The sequence below is a fragment of the Caloenas nicobarica genome, chromosome 5, assembly GCF_036013445.1.
Source record: "Caloenas nicobarica isolate bCalNic1 chromosome 5, bCalNic1.hap1, whole genome shotgun sequence".
Classification (NCBI taxonomy): domain Eukaryota; kingdom Metazoa; phylum Chordata; class Aves; order Columbiformes; family Columbidae; genus Caloenas; species Caloenas nicobarica.
This window is the reverse complement of record NC_088249.1, coordinates 3385750-3404395: the sequence shown is the minus strand read 5'-3', so window position 1 is coordinate 3404395 and position 18646 is coordinate 3385750. Positions and strand designations below refer to the sequence as shown.

General features: G+C 49.7%; 1 protein-coding gene across 3 annotated transcripts in view; it reads left to right on the top strand.

The window, feature by feature from the left end:
- The window catches only part of SAMD4A (sterile alpha motif domain containing 4A), a 109864-nt gene that overhangs the window by 53978 nt on the left and 37240 nt on the right, over positions 1-18646 (top strand). For all 3 annotated transcript variants that reach the window (XM_065635974.1, XM_065635972.1, XM_065635973.1), the window contains exon 3: positions 12569-13087. In XM_065635974.1, the coding sequence (XP_065492046.1) occupies positions 12569-13087 (519 nt within the window). The remainder of the gene's footprint in view (positions 1-12568; positions 13088-18646) is intronic.

Genomic DNA, 18646 nt, shown 5'->3' with positions numbered 1-18646 from the left:
GTCATTGATGTAGTCATCGCTCCACGAGACCATGCCGATTGGGCCGCGATTTATGCAATCAGTGAAGCAAATTTGTCTTTTCCAAGGTGTTCTCCATACCAGCACTGGTCACATCACGTTGAGGAGCTCAAATGCCGCTGTATATGCAATGTAGGTTCCCTTGGCACCTATGAGGCTTTTGATAAGGTTTCCCAGCGTGTCGTCTTTGCTCTGAGTCAGTGAGATGCTCCCAACATTGCAAAAGCTCTGCACTAAATTAAAAGTCATGTTGCTAGGGAGTGTTGTGATAATACATGGTATTACGCTCCATAGCAGAAGTGGGCAACAGAGCTGGCCTAGAAAACAAATCCATGAAACCTCCCATCAGATGCACATTATGAAAATTGGAGTGCGCTTCAGCTTGGTATTAAATATGTCACGAAAAAAAGACTCTCGCTCCTTCTGAATTTCCTGGAAGTCTGCTTTGGGCTGAAAATCGTTGCGACTACAGCCAATTTAGAGGAGGAAAAATCCCCGCTCTTGTTGCTGTCTGCAGAAGCACACTTAATGATCATGCCCTGTGATTCTCCAGTGCTAAAAATATATTGCTTCTGGGTTTGTACAAACAGCCTCCTAATAACTGGAGCTCTGGCAAGCTCACAAGGTAGGGGGAAAAATAGTGTTGAAAATAGGAAAATCTTTTTTGTTTCTACTCGCTCTGCAGCACAGTAGAGCCGGGCTCTTCTGTCCTTGCGGCTCTCGGCATGAATTAAGGGATGTTTTGTTGAGGGATCTCCAAGTTAATTCTGTTTCTGACCAAAATAATGGACGTTTTGCTCCTTTTTGAGTTTACAACTTGGACGGACAGTGCTGAGCTCCCTGCCTTGCTGCTCTGTCTGCTGGGGTGGATTCGTCAGCCTGCTTGGAGTGACAGGATGAGAAGATTTCATCGAGGGTTGTCTTCAAGGTTGGCTCCAGTGCCAAAATTCCCAACTCCTGCTAACACAGTCCATGCTGTGAGATCTAGTAGTCCCAGCTTGAGATGCTTAGCCTGGGGACATCCATTTCTTCCACACAAGGAAAGGACCAAAGCTACAAAATGGCCACTTGACGGGGCTGCTGTTGCTTTGGGGAGCTTGATGGAGAGAGGAGCTTCCACTAACGAACAGCTGAACTTGCTGCCCCAGAACTGCCTTTAAAGGGGCAACGAGTTGAGTAGCGCTCATGTCTTATCCCCCATACGTTGTTTTGGTTTTTTGCATTTCGTTTGTTTGTTTTTCCGCGGAAGCTGTGTATCGTGCGGTTGCCTGCTCCTTAGCCTGGCTTCCCAAGAAGAGCTGCAAGAAGTTGGCTGTTCTTCAAAAGCAAAGTGAATTCAAGATGCAGCAACCACCTCCCCCGAGCTCTTCCACATCTACCTCACCCCTGCCGTGATTTCCGAGCACTGCCCAGCCAGGACACACATTTTATGGAGCACAGAGAATAAGGCAAAAAATGGCCAGCGTGCCTCTTGCAGCTGTGCTGGCAAACCCTCCACGCTGCCTTGGCAATGGGCGTTGAAGGACTTGCTTGTTGCACGCAGGGAGATGCTGGGGACGGTTGCAAGAAGGTTGTGTCTTTTGGACAGAATTGTTTTCAGTGGCTAAACTCACACTGTTACATTTAAGAAGTCAAAGGGATAATGCATAGTTAATTTACAGGGAGCTTCTTAAACCTCAGTCATTAAAGATGAAGAAGATGGAATCATAGAATCATAGAGTTGTTTTGGTTTGAAAAGACCTTTAATATCATTGAGTCCAACTGTTAATACTGTCAAGTTGACCTCTAAGAACCTCATCTCCGTGTCCGTTCAACCCCTCCAGGGATGGTGACTCCACCACTGCCCTGGGCAGCCTGTTCCAATGCCCGACAGCCCTTTCTGGGAAGAAATTGTTCTCAAGATCCAACCTCAGTCTCACCTGGTGCAACTTCAGCCATTTCCTCTCATTCTATCGCTTATTATTTGGGAGAAGAGACCAACACCCTCCATGCTACAACCTCCTTTCAGGTAGTTGTAGATGCTCCTATGCGAAATCCTCTGCACTCCTGTCATTGCTCAATCCTGCAATATAATTGGAAACACGTTGTGTTTGATGGCTGTAGGGCTCTTCTCTTTTTTTTCCCCAAGGAACCAGTATTGCCTGCAGTGGGGACATCCCCAGCCACGTCCTTGTGCAGTACATGCTGTGCCTATTGCTCCATTTTTATGGCATCTCCTCCCTGCATCCGCACTTGTCCGTTCACCTCCCTTCCTGCTCAGAGCTTCTCTGCAGCAACCACTCGAGTGGAAAAGGAACATTGAGAAAGTACCGAATGTATTTTTAGCCTCTTAGAATGTGATGTAGCTGCTGGAAACACGGAGGACAGACAGCACCCTGTGAACTGATAGGTTGCCGCGCATCACCGGCAAATTTTCCGTCGAGTGCTGGTTCTCCTTGGCACCGTCGCAAAGCCAGGGTGCAAGGTGGAAAAGGGAGATTGTGCGCGTGCCTTGCGTGATACAAGGTGCAGATTGCTGTCTGTCTGTCCTCTCTGTATGGGTGCTGATGAAGAAAAGGTCCTTCTGTCCTTCAAAGAGGTCATCTGCACTTAAATCTGTACAGAAGCTGACCCACTAAGGAAAGGGGGGATTCAGTGATTGCCTTTTTGTCTCTCGTTATAGAGTGAAGGTGCTGGGGTATCGCTGAGCTGTGCAACCACCTGGGACCTGGAGGTTCAGAGCTGTTGGGGTGGGCGCTCCAGGAGGGAAAGTGCAGAGCCCTGATTGCCACGAAGAGCGATCCCCAAACCCAGGGCTGGTTTGCAGACATTCTGGCTGTTCCTACCTCCTAGACAAAGTTTGTTACAGGGAAGGAACTTTGCCACTACCCCACAAATATTTTCCCAAATTGGGCTGTTAGACCTGCATGGGAGGGAGTGAAAGCAAAAAGCCAGTGGCGAGGTTTTCATGGTTTTTCCTCTGTCAAATCCCACGTTATCTGCCAGGACAAGTGGTTTTGGGGAAGAAGCGATCCCACGGATGTGTGGTGGATGCCCCATCCCTGGAGACATCCCAGGCCAGGCTGGACGGGGCTCTGAGCAACCTGAGCTGGTGCAGATGTCCCTGCTCATGGCAGGGGGGGCACTGGGTGAGCTTGGAAGGTCCCTTCCAACCCAAACCGTTCTGTGATTCTATGCAGACCTGGCCTCTCCCGGCCGCTGCAGCGCGGAGATGCGGGAGGTGCTGGGAAGCCGTGGGTGCCTTATCCAGCAGGCAGGGATGCTGTTTGGCATGGATGCTGTTTGGCACGGATGCTGTTTGGCACGGCTCCCGTTGCCTTCAGACGTATAGGATTAGGTCCTCCCGCTCCGCGCTGAAGTCAGCTCTAGCACAGGCATAAATCCAAACCTGTTTGAATGTAGCAGGGGGAGGCTGGTGGGGTTTACACACCGCGCTGCAGCCTCCCGGATGTAGTTGTGATTAGGAACATCACCTGTGTGTTCTTGCCTGTGTTAGCTGTGGGTTTGCGTCGATTCTGATGAGAGGAGGAGCAGGATTCAGGTTCGCCAGCGTTACAGTGTCAGCATGCATCTCTGTCTTGTGCAATTGGCAGGTCTGCAATAAACTTTATCGTCGAGATTTTTTTTCTTTTAATTAGCGTCGGTTGCAATAACGAAGAGGCACATGCTGAAATCCTTATTATTTGGCCTCTTGTGGAGGGAGAAGGCTGCCAGGTTTAACAGCGAGGGTATTGATGTGCTCTGGATGGGGTACAGAGAGGGTTTCCAGCAGGGTTCTCACTTTGTTTTCTTTAATGTTGGTCTTTTGAGTGAGGCTGATTTAGGAAGAGAATGATGTAAATTTGCCCAGACAAAGTCTTGTGAATGGGTCAGCGTGCAGGTGCTAATTACTGCAAATAATAATTTAAATCACTTCGTCTGGAAACACGCTGTAGTTCACCTTCAATTGAGCTGCTGCAGCAGGAGCCAGGGCAGAGGTTTGCATCCACAGCAGTGTTAGAGACAAGATTTGTGTGATGGGTGGCGGGGGGTTGGACCATCTTGCAGACCAGTAAATCCAGTTGCAGGAAGGCTGGGACTGGCAGCAACCTGCCCTTGGTGCAGATTCACACTTGTGGTTGAAATATCTTCATTTTTTGCTCTTATGCTTTAACTTCACTGCAAACCATGCTGTGTGAGATGGAATATGGTCTTTCTACCGCACTCATGCTTTTCACCAAGCCAACTAAGACCCAATTCACACAGGTGCTGGAAGTCATAGAGCTGACAGAAGTGTCGCCATGGGCTCAGGATTGACGAGCGTAAAGCCACAATCTATTAGTGGCAGGACATGGAAGGTGACTTGAGTGCTGAGTCCTCAATACCTTCGTTTGAGAAAATGCAAGACATTGAAGAAGATTTTAATTCAGATTAGAATTTGGAAGCTGAAAACGGGTAAATTAAAGCTTAAACCTTATAAATTCAACTGGAAACTTAGGCAAACTGAAGTGCTTGGGAGACTTTGGAAGAAATAGCCAGTAGATGTAGGGTTGGGGTTTGTCTCTTGGTGGCTGTTCACTGGGAGATGACATTTTGGACAGAGGTTCTTGGGCTGCGTTGATGTGCAAGGTCGGGTTTCTCCACCACTTTTGACCTGGTGAAGACAGACATGGAGCTGTAACAGGTGTTAGATACCAGGGCTGACTCTGGCGATGACCTCGATTACCGCAGATTTTGAGGATTTCGATGGAAGCACCACATCTCACATGCACGTATGGGGCTGCTGGTGGGTAATGATGTGTTGCTGGGTCTTTATGAAGCAGGAGGAGTCTGGGCACTGATTTTTCTGCTTCTGTCTAAAAAATGGGTGCCTCCACATATCTCTGCCCAATGCCCAGAGCCGGTGCCACATCAGTAATCCAGGAAACGGCGAACAGTGCGAAGCTCTTCTGGGAGCTGCTGAGGAAGGCCTCCTGCAAAACCTTCCTGCAAACCCTGAAATAGCCATCGCTTGCTCTGGGGCCATCGATTTCAGGCCCATTTGAAGCAGTTGCAAACTCCGTAACGGTTTGATTGCAGGGCAACAATAAACCATGGCAGATGCTTTCTGTCAACCCCAGCCCCCTGTAGCCATCACCTCCTTCCCACTAAGGAGAGGCGATAGGAGGAAAACAGAGACAGACTTGCAAGTTGGAAAAAAGTTAAAAATGTTTTACTAATGCTACTAATAAAATAGAGAAAATAATACAACATATACAAAACCAATCTTGAATTTTCCCGGTAGCTCAGCAACTGAGCAGCTGCAGGGCAGGCACCTGGAAGTCCTGGGTTGGACTCTGCAGCAAACCAGAACTGGATTCAAGGATGCAGGGTCTGTCACTGGGCCTCAAATCACAGGGACAGCAGACAGGGTCATCCCCAGATGCCAGCCATAGTCCAAGAGAGAGCGAGACCCTCGTGATTGCCCGCTTTTATATGGTGTTATGACGTGGATGGGATGGAATACTTAGTTGGTCAGTTTTAGTCACCTGTTCAGTTCACTCCTCCTTGCCCCTTTCACTTACAGGATGTGCATCCTTATCAGAGACCTTGCATTCCATTGCTATGTCTGCCAAAACATGTAGCCAAATTCAGAAAAGTGCGGTTACTAAGAAGAACTTAGCTGGAAGAAAAATTCACGAAAAGAGAAACTGGTCTTGTTTTTAACAAAACCAGGACAAACTCCCTAAGCACAGATTGGATTTCTGGTTTGCTGTTGGCCATCCAAGACATGAAAACCTTGGTGTCATCCATCCCTAAAAGGGCTTGGTTGCTGTCCAGGAGCACCCAGTTCCTCCCTCTAGTCCCCGATGCTGCAGCACGTCACTTTGCAAAGATCAGGGATCCCAGCCTAAATTTTTGGTACAAACTCCTGGGTTTTGTCCCTGTCTGAGAGTGCTGGTCCATTCAGCCTTTTGTGAGGGTGCTGTGTTCGGTGGGCACCCTTCAGATGCACATATCTAATTCTTAGTCATTTCTTGCTTGGACAAATTATCTGAATGGGCTTTTGAGAACTTTTTATGGAAAATGTTGTTAAATGGAAAACAAGGGTATAATAAAACACTAATTTAAGAGCAATTTACTGACAACTGGAGCCCTTAAATGCACTGACTTACCATTGTGAAGCAACAAAACCAAGCCTGCTATTTAAGTATACTCTTTGTCACTCGGAAAATGCTTGGGCAGTTTTTAAAACACTTCCAGTCTTTAATTGTTGTCCTTGTTACTCATGATAAGCTGTTGTCTAGCTCATAAATTACACATCATTCATCTCAACCTCTTCACCAAAGCCCCAGTCAACATATTTCTCTGCTTCACTTGTGAGATGTGATAAGTCATGACAACAGGAGGATAATGCAAGCTCTGCTTTCAAAATGAAAAGGTTTGTCTTGGTTGGGGTTTTGTTGGTTTTGGGTGGATTTTTTAAGCACTTGAGAGGTATCATGCACTGCTGCTGTTCCCTGGAGACGTCTCACCTGGTGAGACAGACGCGTTCGCGTGCCTGTGCTGACAGCTCCCCTCTGCCATCCCTCCGGGCAGGGTCGGTGTTTTCAAGGTGGAGACTGTAGGTCTGTTTGCAGAAATCAAAAATGGAAGAAAAAAAGCCAGGCAGTTCGGTACTTAAAGATTTCTAAATGCAGGCACCAGTGTTGGTTTTTGCAGATGTCCGCAGGGGCTGCCCGGCCCTACCTTTATCCATTCGGGTTGGCTTTACCCTTCAGAAAGCTGCGGTTGTTCCCGGTACATCATTAACGGCTTCGGGAGCTCCGTGTCTCTCGCTGATGGTTGAAATAACCCCGTCGTCTGTCAGGAGGTTCAAAGCAAAGGCAAGAAGGGCTGTCACGCCGTGCGGTGTTAGTGGCCAGACCCATCACCACTGGACATAAGGATAATTAACAATTTGCAGGGATCCAGAAGTGATTAAGCAGATTTTTGAAAGAGAAAGCTGTTGAGCGCTTATTAAATTGACAAACATCACCTCTTTCCCAAGGCAGAAAAGCCCAGTTTCGGGGATAGTATTGGACCTATTCATAGCGCAGCACAGGTTTCAGCCTTGGAAGCAGGACCCGGCTGTATCTGGGGCTGTATTTATACACAAACACCCTGCACATGCATCAGATGTGTTGCATGGCAGCGAAATTATATGGATTAAGCAATCCTAAATTAGGAGGTAGTTTCACATCCCACCTTCATTCAGCTTCTCACTCAGGAAAAAGAGTCCCGTGGTGAAAATTGGGATTTTCTGCTTCAGGGCCACCAGCAGCTCCCATCCCTTCCCAGCCTGGGGGTCACGGGGCTGGGAGGGGAGCTGGCTCCTTAGGGTGCTCATGGTCAGTTGTTATTTTAGCTCATCTCCAAAAGGAGATGTGGCTGCAATGACAGCAACGGGCAGGAGAAGGATTTTGCAGAGTTTCAAAGCAGCAAGGTGGAGTTTCTAACTTTGGGGTTTTCTGTACACTCAGATTTGCCTGCTGCAAGTATTGATAGTCTTGCCATCATTTAGAGCAGCGAAAGTCTTGTGATGGAGAGCATCAGGCATCCTTGACGCAGCACCCAGGGCACTGATGAGGCTGTAATTTGATTAGTTCCCACCACCCTGTATACCACCGCAGGCAGCGTGCCAGGACCCTGGGATGTGGGAGCCCAAACCCGGGGTGCATCCTCACCACAGCTGATCCAGGGGGGCTTATTCTGGCAATAAAGCCATCCCAGATGTGTAGGAGTGCCTGGCAGCGGGCAGGGGGCTGAAACGGGGCTCCTGTGTTCAGGGGGAGGGTGGAAAGGGGTTTTGGAGGGGTCACCAGCCCCTCTCCCCCAACCCAGAAGCAGCTCCAGCTTTCCTCCTCCTGCGCCGCCCTCTCCAGATCCCTCCGTTTTCTGACAGATAGGATTAAGCCTGACCTTCCGCCACATCTCGGAGAGAGCCAAACCTCTTTCAGATCTAATTATTTTCCATTTTTGTTTAATTGTGCACATCCTGCTGCTGGCTGAGGAGGAGAGCGGCTCCTGCTCCCAGCCCCTCGCCAGCCATGAGCTTTCAGATCAATGCTCCATCTTCTGGGGGCTGTTATTTCAAACCCCCAGATCTCTTGGAGGTCTAAGGTGAGTTTCCCAAGGAGCAGCTCTGGCATCATCCTGTGTTTCTTCAGCACTGACCTTCACCCTCAGCCACCCCTGTGCAAGGAAGAAGAATCTGCCCAGGGCCACCCGCCTCCCCCATCCTCCTCCTCCTCCCCGAATTGCCCCGACAGCCATGATAAAATGTGGGGGTGATAAGGGGAGGGGTGACATCCCTCTGCGAGAAGAGGGGAGAAAATAAGATGGGTTTTCACCTCCCAGGCAGCCGGCCAAGAAGCAAGGGAGAGAGGGGACAGATAAATCAGATTAAGCATGACAGAAAGCTTTGCCTGCAGCAGAATTACATCTACATATGGAAAATATGGCGATGCTCTGGTGGACAAATGCTCAGCCTTCAGCTGGTGCAAGAGAAAGGTCTGAAAAGAGTGCCCCGTGTGCTGCAGGTGTTGTGCGCAACCAGTAGCGTCTCAAAATCGAGCAACCTGCCCAAGGGACTTGTCCACAGTAGGTGCTAAACAGTATCGTGTTGTGTCCATGTCTGGCATCCTGGTGCTGGCGGTCCCCATGTTGGGGCTTGAAAGCGGTCACGGGAGAGGTGGTCAACAGTGACTTGTGTCAGGCCTGAGCTGGTGCCGTTCGCAGTCGTCCTTGCAGCACAAATCTGCCTCCATGAGTTTTATAAACTAATGACGCAGGCGCATGTTGACTTCTGCACTCTCTGAACTTACATAAAAAATAGTGATGGCAACGTGAAACAGCCATGAGATGGTTCTGTGGCCAAGACCAAGCATTTCAGAAGGCAGAGGCAAAAACCTCGTAGGCTATTCTTACAGAGAAAGCGTTATCCCCGATTCCCACCGGCAAGGGGGGATGGGAAAGCAGGGATTGGAATCCACACCCTGCAAAGAAACATGAAGGATTTGGGTCGTATTTCTCCCTGCCTGCAGCTTTGCCTCTGTGCCAAGTCCCCCCCACCTGGTGGGGTATGTAGTGAAAGGTGCCATATGGACAACCCAATGGTTGCATCCGCAGAAGGATTTAGATGCCATGTCCCCCCTTAGAGCTTCCAAAAGCAAAAGGTAGTTAAGGCTTTCCTCTTGCTTTCTTGGACAGTACATGCACTTAATTATTCTGTGCAAAGCAACTGAGCTGCTCCAAAGTGTTTTGAGGTTCCTCCTGTCGAGAATACCCTATACGCAGTTGATAGAGCCTGGCGCAGGGTGGAGAGGTCCACAGAATCATAGAACAGTTTGGATTGGAAGGGACCTTCAAAACTCATCCAGTGCCCCCCCTGCCACGAGCAGGGACATCTGCACCAGCTCAGGTTGCTCAGAGCCCCGTCCAGCCTGGCCTGGGATGTCTCCAGGGATGGTTCATCCACCACCTCTCTGGCCAACCTGGGCCAGGCTCTCACCACCCTCAGGAGCAAAAATGTCTTCCTTAAATTTTGTCTGAATCTCCTCTCCTTTAGTTTACACCCATCACCTCTTGGTGATCACAAACTCTGTTGGTTGTGCTGGGATCTCCCAAAGGGTGGCTTCAGTCCCACTGTGCTTTTGGCAAAAAATATTGGCCAGCTGGAAGGGCTCAGGATGCTGAGTTATGACCCAAGATAAAAATGGCTTTGCATTGCATCAGAAGGTTTACGTCACGTTCCTGCTGTGGACTGGACCTCGCGTTCTGCTACACTTGTGTAATTTTTACAGCTTCACTTAGGCTGAGTATTATTTTTCCAAATCCCATTCTTTAGCACCAAAACAACCTCTCAACATCTCCACGGGTATGGGAGGACACCCAGAGTACCAGAACTCGCCTCTGCTGCACATGAAGTGGTTCCTTCTCCACCAAAGCTTGTGCCTCTGGGTGCGGTGGCACGGGATGGCTCGGGCAGGCCGGGTTGGGAAGCGGCTCTGGAGGTGGGATGGGTCTGTGGAGAAGTAAATACCACTGCAGAAAGTTCCAGTGAGAGCCAGTGAGTTCCAGAGAGTCGGGTGTTTCCAGCAAGCCATCTAGTGGCTTCCTATTAAAATGGTTGCACGTCCTGAAACTTGGAAGGCGAAGCTGGAGGGGCAAGTGCTGCTCACCCCGGTTGGGTGGAGGAACCGACCTGCAGGGTTTGGCCCTGATTGGGAAAAGACCCTCCTGTAGTAGCCCCCTTCTGGGTGACGGGGTGGTGGGGTGGTGGAAGGGCTGGGTTAGCCGCTGGACGCAGCGTGGGTCCTCCCAAGAGCAAACCTGATGGGTGATCCTACAGATGGACGTCCGGATCTTCGTTGCGCTGGTGTGAGTTTGGTTACCCTAGCTCAAAAATAGAATCGCAGAATAGTTTGGGTTGGAAGGGTCTTTCAAAGGTCATCTAGTCCACCCCCCCCTGCAAATGAACAGGGACACCTTCAGCAAAAATACATGAAGGGTGTAGGGATAATCAATGATTTAGAGCAGCTTCTTCTCTTGTATGGATAGGAGACAGCAGACAGGGAGGGAGAACATACGGTTTTGGTGTCTCTTTTAATAATATGAGAACTGAGGGCATTTCATTTGGTGAAGTTTTGGGTAGTGGTTTTAAAGGAAACAGAAGGAAATCCTTTTTCACTGGATGGTTTAGCTGTGGCACACTTAGACACAGCCTGCTACAGGGACTGAAAGTTTGGTGAACACTGGAGGAGAGGCTGATCGGGGCTGGGAAGTGTCAGCTGGATTGTCTAGATAGATCCTGAGCTATCTTTGGCTGGTGTTTGTATAAGCTGTTCAGAAAAACCTCGGGTGATGGAGATGTCGCCATGTACGTAGAGACAGTCTCTCCCTGCATATCGCTACCCCAGCCTGTAGGACATAGTTTCTTCATGTCCAACCTCATTCGCCTTTGCTGCAATTCCAACCTATTACTACAAACCCCCAGGAGACACGGCGAGCGGATCGACCACGTCAATCTTCCACCTCTCAGACCGATGACGGGCCGCTCGGTGCCGTTTTTGTGTGCAACGTGGCTTTTTCTGACGGATGTCCAGTCTGTGATGCTCCCTAACCCCAGACTCTTCCCCGCCTGGTACCGCACAGTGATTTGTTCCCACCTGCATAAAAGCTGAGCTGGTGCAGATGTCCCTGCTCACGGCAAGGGTTGGACTGGATGAGCTTGGAAGGTCCCTTCCCACCCCAACTGTTCTATGATTCTGTGTTTGCACCTACTTAATACATCTGAGTTTCTTCTGACTTTTCTCCCAGTCTCAACATTATTTGAGTTCTAATCCACTTTTCTAGGGTGTTTTCATTTCTCCCAGCATGATACCTGCACATTATTCAATAAGTAATAACAAATGTATTCGCATTTATCACATCACCCGTCTCACCGGTGACACACCGGGTAGTGTCACGGCCAGGACACGTCTCCTGGCTCAGCACGTCCTCCCAGCCTGTGACGGTGAATCACCAGTAACGACTCTCTCCATATGGTTTCCCGATGAGTTGTATGCCCACATTAGGGTAGTTTCGCCTGAGCGTGTTTCTCTGGTGTGCTGCTGAGGAAGCCGCGTGCGGCAGCACCTAATGAATATCAAGATATACGGCGCTGCCTGCTTCTCCAGCTATTCACAGGCCAGTTACTCTGTCGCAGAAGGAAATTAAATTGTTCTTGACAAATAGGCGTCGGCAGTCACTTATCATCTTGTTATCTTCTAAGTGCTTACAAATAGGTTGTTTCATTATTTGTTCCATCAATTTTCCAGGAGTTTGAGTTAAGTGACCGGTTTGTAATTCCTTGGCTTTTTCCTTTTGCATATTTTTAAAAGCTAAACCCTATGTTTGCTTTTTTTTTTTTTTCTGGTCTTCTAAAACCTCTCCTATCTTCCATCAGCTAAGAGAGGAACAATAGCTGCTTTAGCTGAGCCCTTTCCTAAATACATTTGTGGCAGCTTATCGCACTGGGCTGATGGATGGACCAACACCCCGGGTTGGTTCTTGTCCTCCTGCTGAGATCCTTCTTCCTGTCACCCTCCCTGCCTCTTGTTTATGTTAGATCGTTTGAACCTTGAGCTTTTCCATTTTCCAACCAGTGATTTTAAAAGGTTAGGTTTATCCATAAAGTGCTTTTGTGTAGTGTTTTGTATAGTCTGCAATGATACAGAAAATTTGGGCTGAACTGCGATTTTGATTGACATTGGAGCAACAGCAGTGGAGCTACGTGGCTGTACAGGTAGATGTAATTCGGCTTTTTCAATGGATTTCAGGAGTGTCTGGTAATTCTGGGCTTCCAGTTCGACATAACTTGCCATGACCTGGATTTTTGGAGAGTGGCGACCCCCCTGCCTGGGAGATGCTCCCTCAGTGGCATCACGCATCAGGCATCCCTTTGGTGTGTCGTATTTACCCTGCCAGGGCCTATTTATTTCTTTATTAGCTGTGTTTGCCGATTTCTCAATTCCCTTCTTGTTTTTTTTTTTTTCTATTCCTTCAACAGGAATCATTAACCAATGGCAACAGGAATCCAAGGATAAAGTGATTTCCCTATTGTTAACCCACCTGCCTTTACTGAAGCCCGGAAACATCGAGGCAAAAGTCGAATACATGAAACTCTTGCCTAAAATCCTGGCCCACTCGATCGAACACAACCAACACATCGAGGAGAGCAGACAGCTGCTGTCCTACGCCTTGATACACCCCGCCACCTCCTTGGAGGACAGGAGCGCCCTGGCCATGTGGCTCAACCACTTGGAGGACCGCACGTCGGGTGGCTTCGGCGGCCAGAGCAGGGGTCGGTCGGATTCGGTGGACTACGGGCAGACGCACTACTATCACCAAAGACAAAACTCCGATGACAAACTCAACGGATGGCAGAACTCTCGAGACTCGGGCATAAGCGTCAGCGCTTCCAGCTGGCAGGACAAAAACCTGGCGTGCGAGAACGGCCATCTGCCCCTCTACTCCTCCTCCTCCGTCCCCACGACCATCAACACCATCGGCACTAGCACAAGCACCAGTAAGTACCCACGGGAAGCACCGGGGACGGCCACCCACAGCACGGTCCTCCCATCCTGCTGGAAAAGATTGCTTTGCCGTGGTTAGCAGAGGGGCTGGGTTCATCTGGGCCATAGAAAAACTACCTTTTTCTTTTATTTTCTTTTCTTTCCCCTACCTGCTTTTTTATTTCCTGCCTGCCTTTTTAAATTTTTTTTTTTTCTCTCGTCCTGTGGGATTTTAAAGACCGGGCAGCTGGAGAGGAGGGAAAAAACAGACAAGAAGCTGTACAGTAAATATGTGTGTTATTGAAGGCAGCTCTTTTTCTTTCATGTAGCTCCATCTAGATTTACAGTTCACATTTCAAGTGTTCCTAAAGCAAATGGGGAGCTGATGCTTCATGTCCACAAGTTTGCTGGGGGACTTGAGACAAGTTCAAAAGTGAGCTGGGGGCTTACTGGGGGGAACTGGGATTGGGGGGCCCCAAAGCGCAGGCATCGTTTTTGGAAGCAGGGTTGGGATCCACGATATTCGGGGTGTATCCGAAAACGTTCTGTTGTATCTGTAGTGCATAGAGGTGTGAAGGTGGCAACGATCCAGGGGATTAGATGCACAATCCTCAGTGTTTTCCAGGAGACTTGGGTTGTTCTTCCCCCGTGGAGGTCCCGCCAGGCTTTGGTGGGAGCGGTGGATGGTGCAGAGCCCAGCCCCAGGGCTTGGACACTCGGGGACGCTGCAGAGCACCGTGGCGGGAGGTTTATCACTGGTTTTGCGTGGAGATGTGGTGCAGCTGCTTTTTAAAGCAGCTGTTGAGGCCTGTGAGCCGTCCTTGGGAGAGGAAGAACAAAACATCTTCTCAGGGGGGTCCAGGAGCTCCTCTGCTGTCACCTGCGGTGACTGTCACCAGCTCACCTGCAAGGCTGGATGTCCTCCCTCACTGTGTGGCGTTCAGAAGGTCTCTCTCTCCAGGATGCTTGGCATCTCCTTAGATACAAGGGATGCAGAAAGCACTTCAGGGAGAAGTGGCTTCCTGCGGCGAGGGCGCTGGCTTCTCTATCAGCATGTGGAAAGCCACAATTAAAGAGCTGAAAGCTTTAAAATGGTCAATTAAGGCTTCTGGGTTTTTCCCTCTGCTGTAATAAGCGCTTTTTTTAGGTGGTGTTTCAAATCGACAATGGTACAAAGCGTGGCTCTGGGTTTAGTGCTGAAGCACCCCGGTCCCTGCCTGTCCAGGGTCCATCCTTGCAGGCAGCACTGCCTGCTCTGCCACGTGGGGATTTAGCAGAAGGGTCTCAGCTTCTCCGCTGACTCTGAACATCATCCCCATCTCATCCTCTATCTTTCAAGCCCTGGCTCCTGCTGCCATGGGATTGTGTGTGGTTCAGCTTCTCGGAGCGCTGGGTCCCTGCACTGCGGAGCAGAGCTGTTCCAGGGTGAAAGGCTTGACAAGGAGGCAGGGTGAGAAGAACTGCAAATGTATTTGCAATTAGTCTGTTAAACCTCTCCAATGATTTTTTTTGTGGGGGTTCTTCCTCGTGCTTCTTGCATTCCCCTGGTGGTTTGGAGGCTTTGGGAGGAGGTGGCTTCAGAAGGGACCTGGTTGCAGCAGGTTCATCGCTGACAATGGCTGGAGCTCCGCGAGATGCCTTAGGTCTCGAAGGACACTTTTCAAAAACCTCTTTGTGTTTCTTCGAACCTTTTTGCGTGCACATACCTCTTAGTGACCCATCTCTGGCCCAACAGGGTCCTCAGGTATTAACACAAAGTGCGGAAACCCAGGCAACAGCTGAATTACTCAGCAGTGCCCGAACTGCTGTGCTGCTGCGGTTTTCCCTAAATTCAAAATTTTGGTGGCAGCATGTTCAGACAACCTGTGGGCTGAGCTGGAGACGACCTGACCACACTTCATATGTTAGTTCATAAGCTTCCTTAACGCAATATTTGCTCAGACACAAGCACAGTAAGTCCACAGACAGATGCTAAAAAATAAACATGTCTGTCAGCCTTTGTCCCAGCCCCTTGAGTCAATCAATACGTCCATTAATCTTCTATTCCAAAGCAAAGCCGTCAAACCCTTCCTGTTTGTTTAGGTTTTAGTGTTATTATTTTTAAATTCTGTCTCTTGGAGGTGTTTATCTGGGCAGGGGCTTAATCCAGGAGCACCCCACAGGGCACAGCCTTCCCCAGCCCACCTGTTCCTGATGCCAAAATGGGGCAAAGTCTTTCCCGGAGGAGTAACGTGGTGATCTTGCTCGAGGTATTTTCACCTGATTTTGTGGCATAATTAGATGTAACGCTATTATGGTGTCAGGTTTAAATATGGGTGGCTGAAGCTCACGTGACACTTTGCTTTGTGCTGTCCTCGTCTTTGACTTGACCTAGACTCAGGCTTTGAAACTTGGTTCAGGCTTGGTTCATCTCCAGCTCTCTCTTTCTTAGTGGCACTGGCTGATGTTAGACGAGGTTTGAGGAGACGGTGGAGTCCTCCAGCCTTTGCAGGGAATCGCTCTGGATTTACACCAGTGATGGTGATCCAGGAATGGGACCAGCATCGTAAGTGATGGATTTGGGTCTGGAGCAATCTGAGGGTACAGACTCACCCAAAGCTCTGAAAGTTCATGCCCATCCGCTGCATCACCCTTACGGCCTCTCTCTGCTTTCTCAGCCCATCCCGCAGAGCTTGACCTGCAACTTTAAACCCGGCTTTATGTGCCAGGAGTACAAGTAGCCTCGTCCTGGGCTCGGGAGCGTGGGTGGGCAGGAGGCCAGAGCTGCTCCAGGCGTGGTGGGGCAGGGTGAAGCCCAGAGCCCCGGCTCTGCGGCCGAGTCAGGCGGTGGTTGCAAAACACCCGGGTTGCACAATGCCTGTGCAGTGAAGATGGGACCTGGAAACTCTGAAAGGACAGAAAAAAGCAGCTGGCGTGCAAAGCTGCAGACCGAGAGCTTCTTGGATGGAGGCTCCAGCTCCTTTTCCCCGGGTAATTGGTTCCACTTGAGTACGATGTGATGTCAAATTGATGTCAAATGCATTTTGGTTGTCAAATAGAAGTACAGCGTAGCTTAACCCTCTGTTTTCCGCCTGCTCAGAAGGGAATATGTACAGAGGAGAAGGAGGGTCTGCTGTTAAATACACTTGTCCAGCACTGAGAAGGTGGGATGCAGGGACACTGGTCTGAACTGGACTGTAAGGTCTGTGAGCAAGAAAAAAGCACAAGGTTTGGAGGGAGTGATAGCTACTCTGGTTGGCAATAGCGAGCCTGTTGAACCACAGCTAAAGAGGTAAGGATATGGTTCCTGGCTCTGACATGCATCTGCTCGACAAGTCTCTTGGTCCTCTGCTCCCCCTATATAACCTGGGGATAAAAATATTACTTACTTTATCAGTGTAGTGGTTTTAAACTGAAGGAAGGGAGATTCAGGCTGGACATGAGGAAGGAATTGTTGACCCTGAGGGTGGTGAGAGCCTGGCCCAGGTTGGCCAGAGAGGTGGTGGCTGAACCATCCCTGGAGACATCCCAGGCCAGGCTGGACGGGGCTCTGAGCAACCTGAGCTGGTGCAGATGTCCCTGCTCATGGCAGGGGGGCACTGGATGCTGCTTTTCTCCTTTACTGATGGACTGTGAAAAGCTTGTTTGCCTTTATTACACTTGAGCTTTTCAGTGGTGGTAGATCGGGGCATCTGTTGTCTTGCTAATGCCCTCTAGTGTTACATGTAGCCATCAGAGAACATCTCGAAGAGTCACCCACATTGCCAGGGTCTCATCAATACAATAGCTTGCTAATCCTGTAGCTTAAAAACAGAGTCGTTGTACAAAAAGATAACGTGTGAGCAGAGTTATTTCCTCAAATCCATACAGAATATGCACAAATACAACAGCAAATGGGAGCGAGAGCAAGGATAACATAGAATCATAGAATTATTTAGGTTGGAGAAGACCTTTAAGATCATCGAGTCCACCCATAGTCTTCTACTCCAGCTCTGACCAGCAGATAACAGATTTCCTGTCCCCTCTGTAAATTCAAAGCACTTGGTCCCTTTGAGATACCATCACTCAGCAAGCAAGGGGATGAACAATCACCTGGCCTCAGCCTGGAAGCCATCAAGCACTGGAGATGGTAGCGGTGGCCAAGGACAAGAGCGATGGCTTTTTGGGGTATCAGCAATGCTGGGGAGAATCTGCTGCTGCTCTTGAGTGGTCCCTGCAGAGCTGTGTTTTATGCCCAAAGTCCATTCCTGCTGTCGAGGACGCTCCGTTTGCCGTGTCCCTCACCCTTTGGTTAGCAGGGAGGTGTCCAAAATCAAACCAGAGCAAGCTCTGCCCATTGTCCGTGAGCTGGTCGGCTGGCCAGGATGGTTTTAGTTGGTGTGCTTCTGCGTACTTGCTCACAGGGGCTCAAGGTGAAGATGCTTGATGACATTTTGTGCAGGAAACTGGGCTGGCCCAACCTTCTGGTCTGTCACCATTCAGCATCCGTGTTGCTGTGTTCATTGTTTCCTAACCCAGTGTACTGAAGTGTCTTGATAGACTCTTGTATTTCAGCAATGGTCAGAGCTTGTTCTGCCCTTGAGCCTTCCCATTGTCTTCTGTTCCTCCTTTGAGCCCATTTTGGCACATTCCCTTCACCTCTTTGCTCCCAGAGGTTTTCTCTTCTCTCTGTGTCTTTGGCCAGAAAAGGGGGGTGACCAACAAAGGGCAACTTGGTGCTGAGGTCCCACCTGTAATGCATCTCCATGAGGGTCTTAGACTGACATCAAAGCTAATGAGCCTGCCTGTCGTCTTCCCAAATATCATGCTCTGCACTGGAAGGAAAAAAAATGAGGGGATTCATGTGGTGGCATGGAAGTAACCCATCGACCCCTGGACTGGGCGCTGGTGAAGCCGCAGCTTGAATCCTGGGGTCAGTTTTGGGCCCCTCACAAGAAAGGCCTTGAGGTGCTGGAGCGAGTTGAGAGAAGGGAACGGAGCTGGTGAGGGGCTGGAGCACAAGTGTGATGGGAGCGGCTGAGGGAGCTGGGGGTTCAGCTGGAGAACAGGAGCTGAGGGGAGACCTTCTGATCTCTGACCTGCCTGAAAGGAGCTTGGAGCATGGAGGAGGTTGATCTCTTCTCCCAAGTAACAAGTGATAGGACGAGAAGAAACAGCCTCAAGTTGCTCCAGGAGAGGTTTAGATTGGATATGAGGAACAATTTCTTCCCCAAAGGGCTGTGGGGCATTGGAACAGGCTGCCCAGGGCAGTGCTGGAGTCACCATCCCTGGAGGGGTTGGACAGATGCAGGGATGAGATTCTCAGGGACATGGGGTAGTGCCAGGGGTGGGTTAATGGTTGGACTTGATGATCTTGAGGGTCTCTTCCAGCCAAAATGATTCTGTGGTTCTGTGACCCTTGCCAAGCACTTGGCTTTGGACGTAGCCCCCAGGCCAGTGTGTTAGATGATGTCTCTCCTGTTCAGCCAAGACTTGCTGTTCACAGGTAGCGTCTCTCCCAGGGCATGCACGGCCTTTGGGGCAGAAGAAGTTTGTTGCCTGCAGTTGATGCCTTTGGGGGACTGCGGTTGGCAGAGCTGATGTTAGCCCAGGCA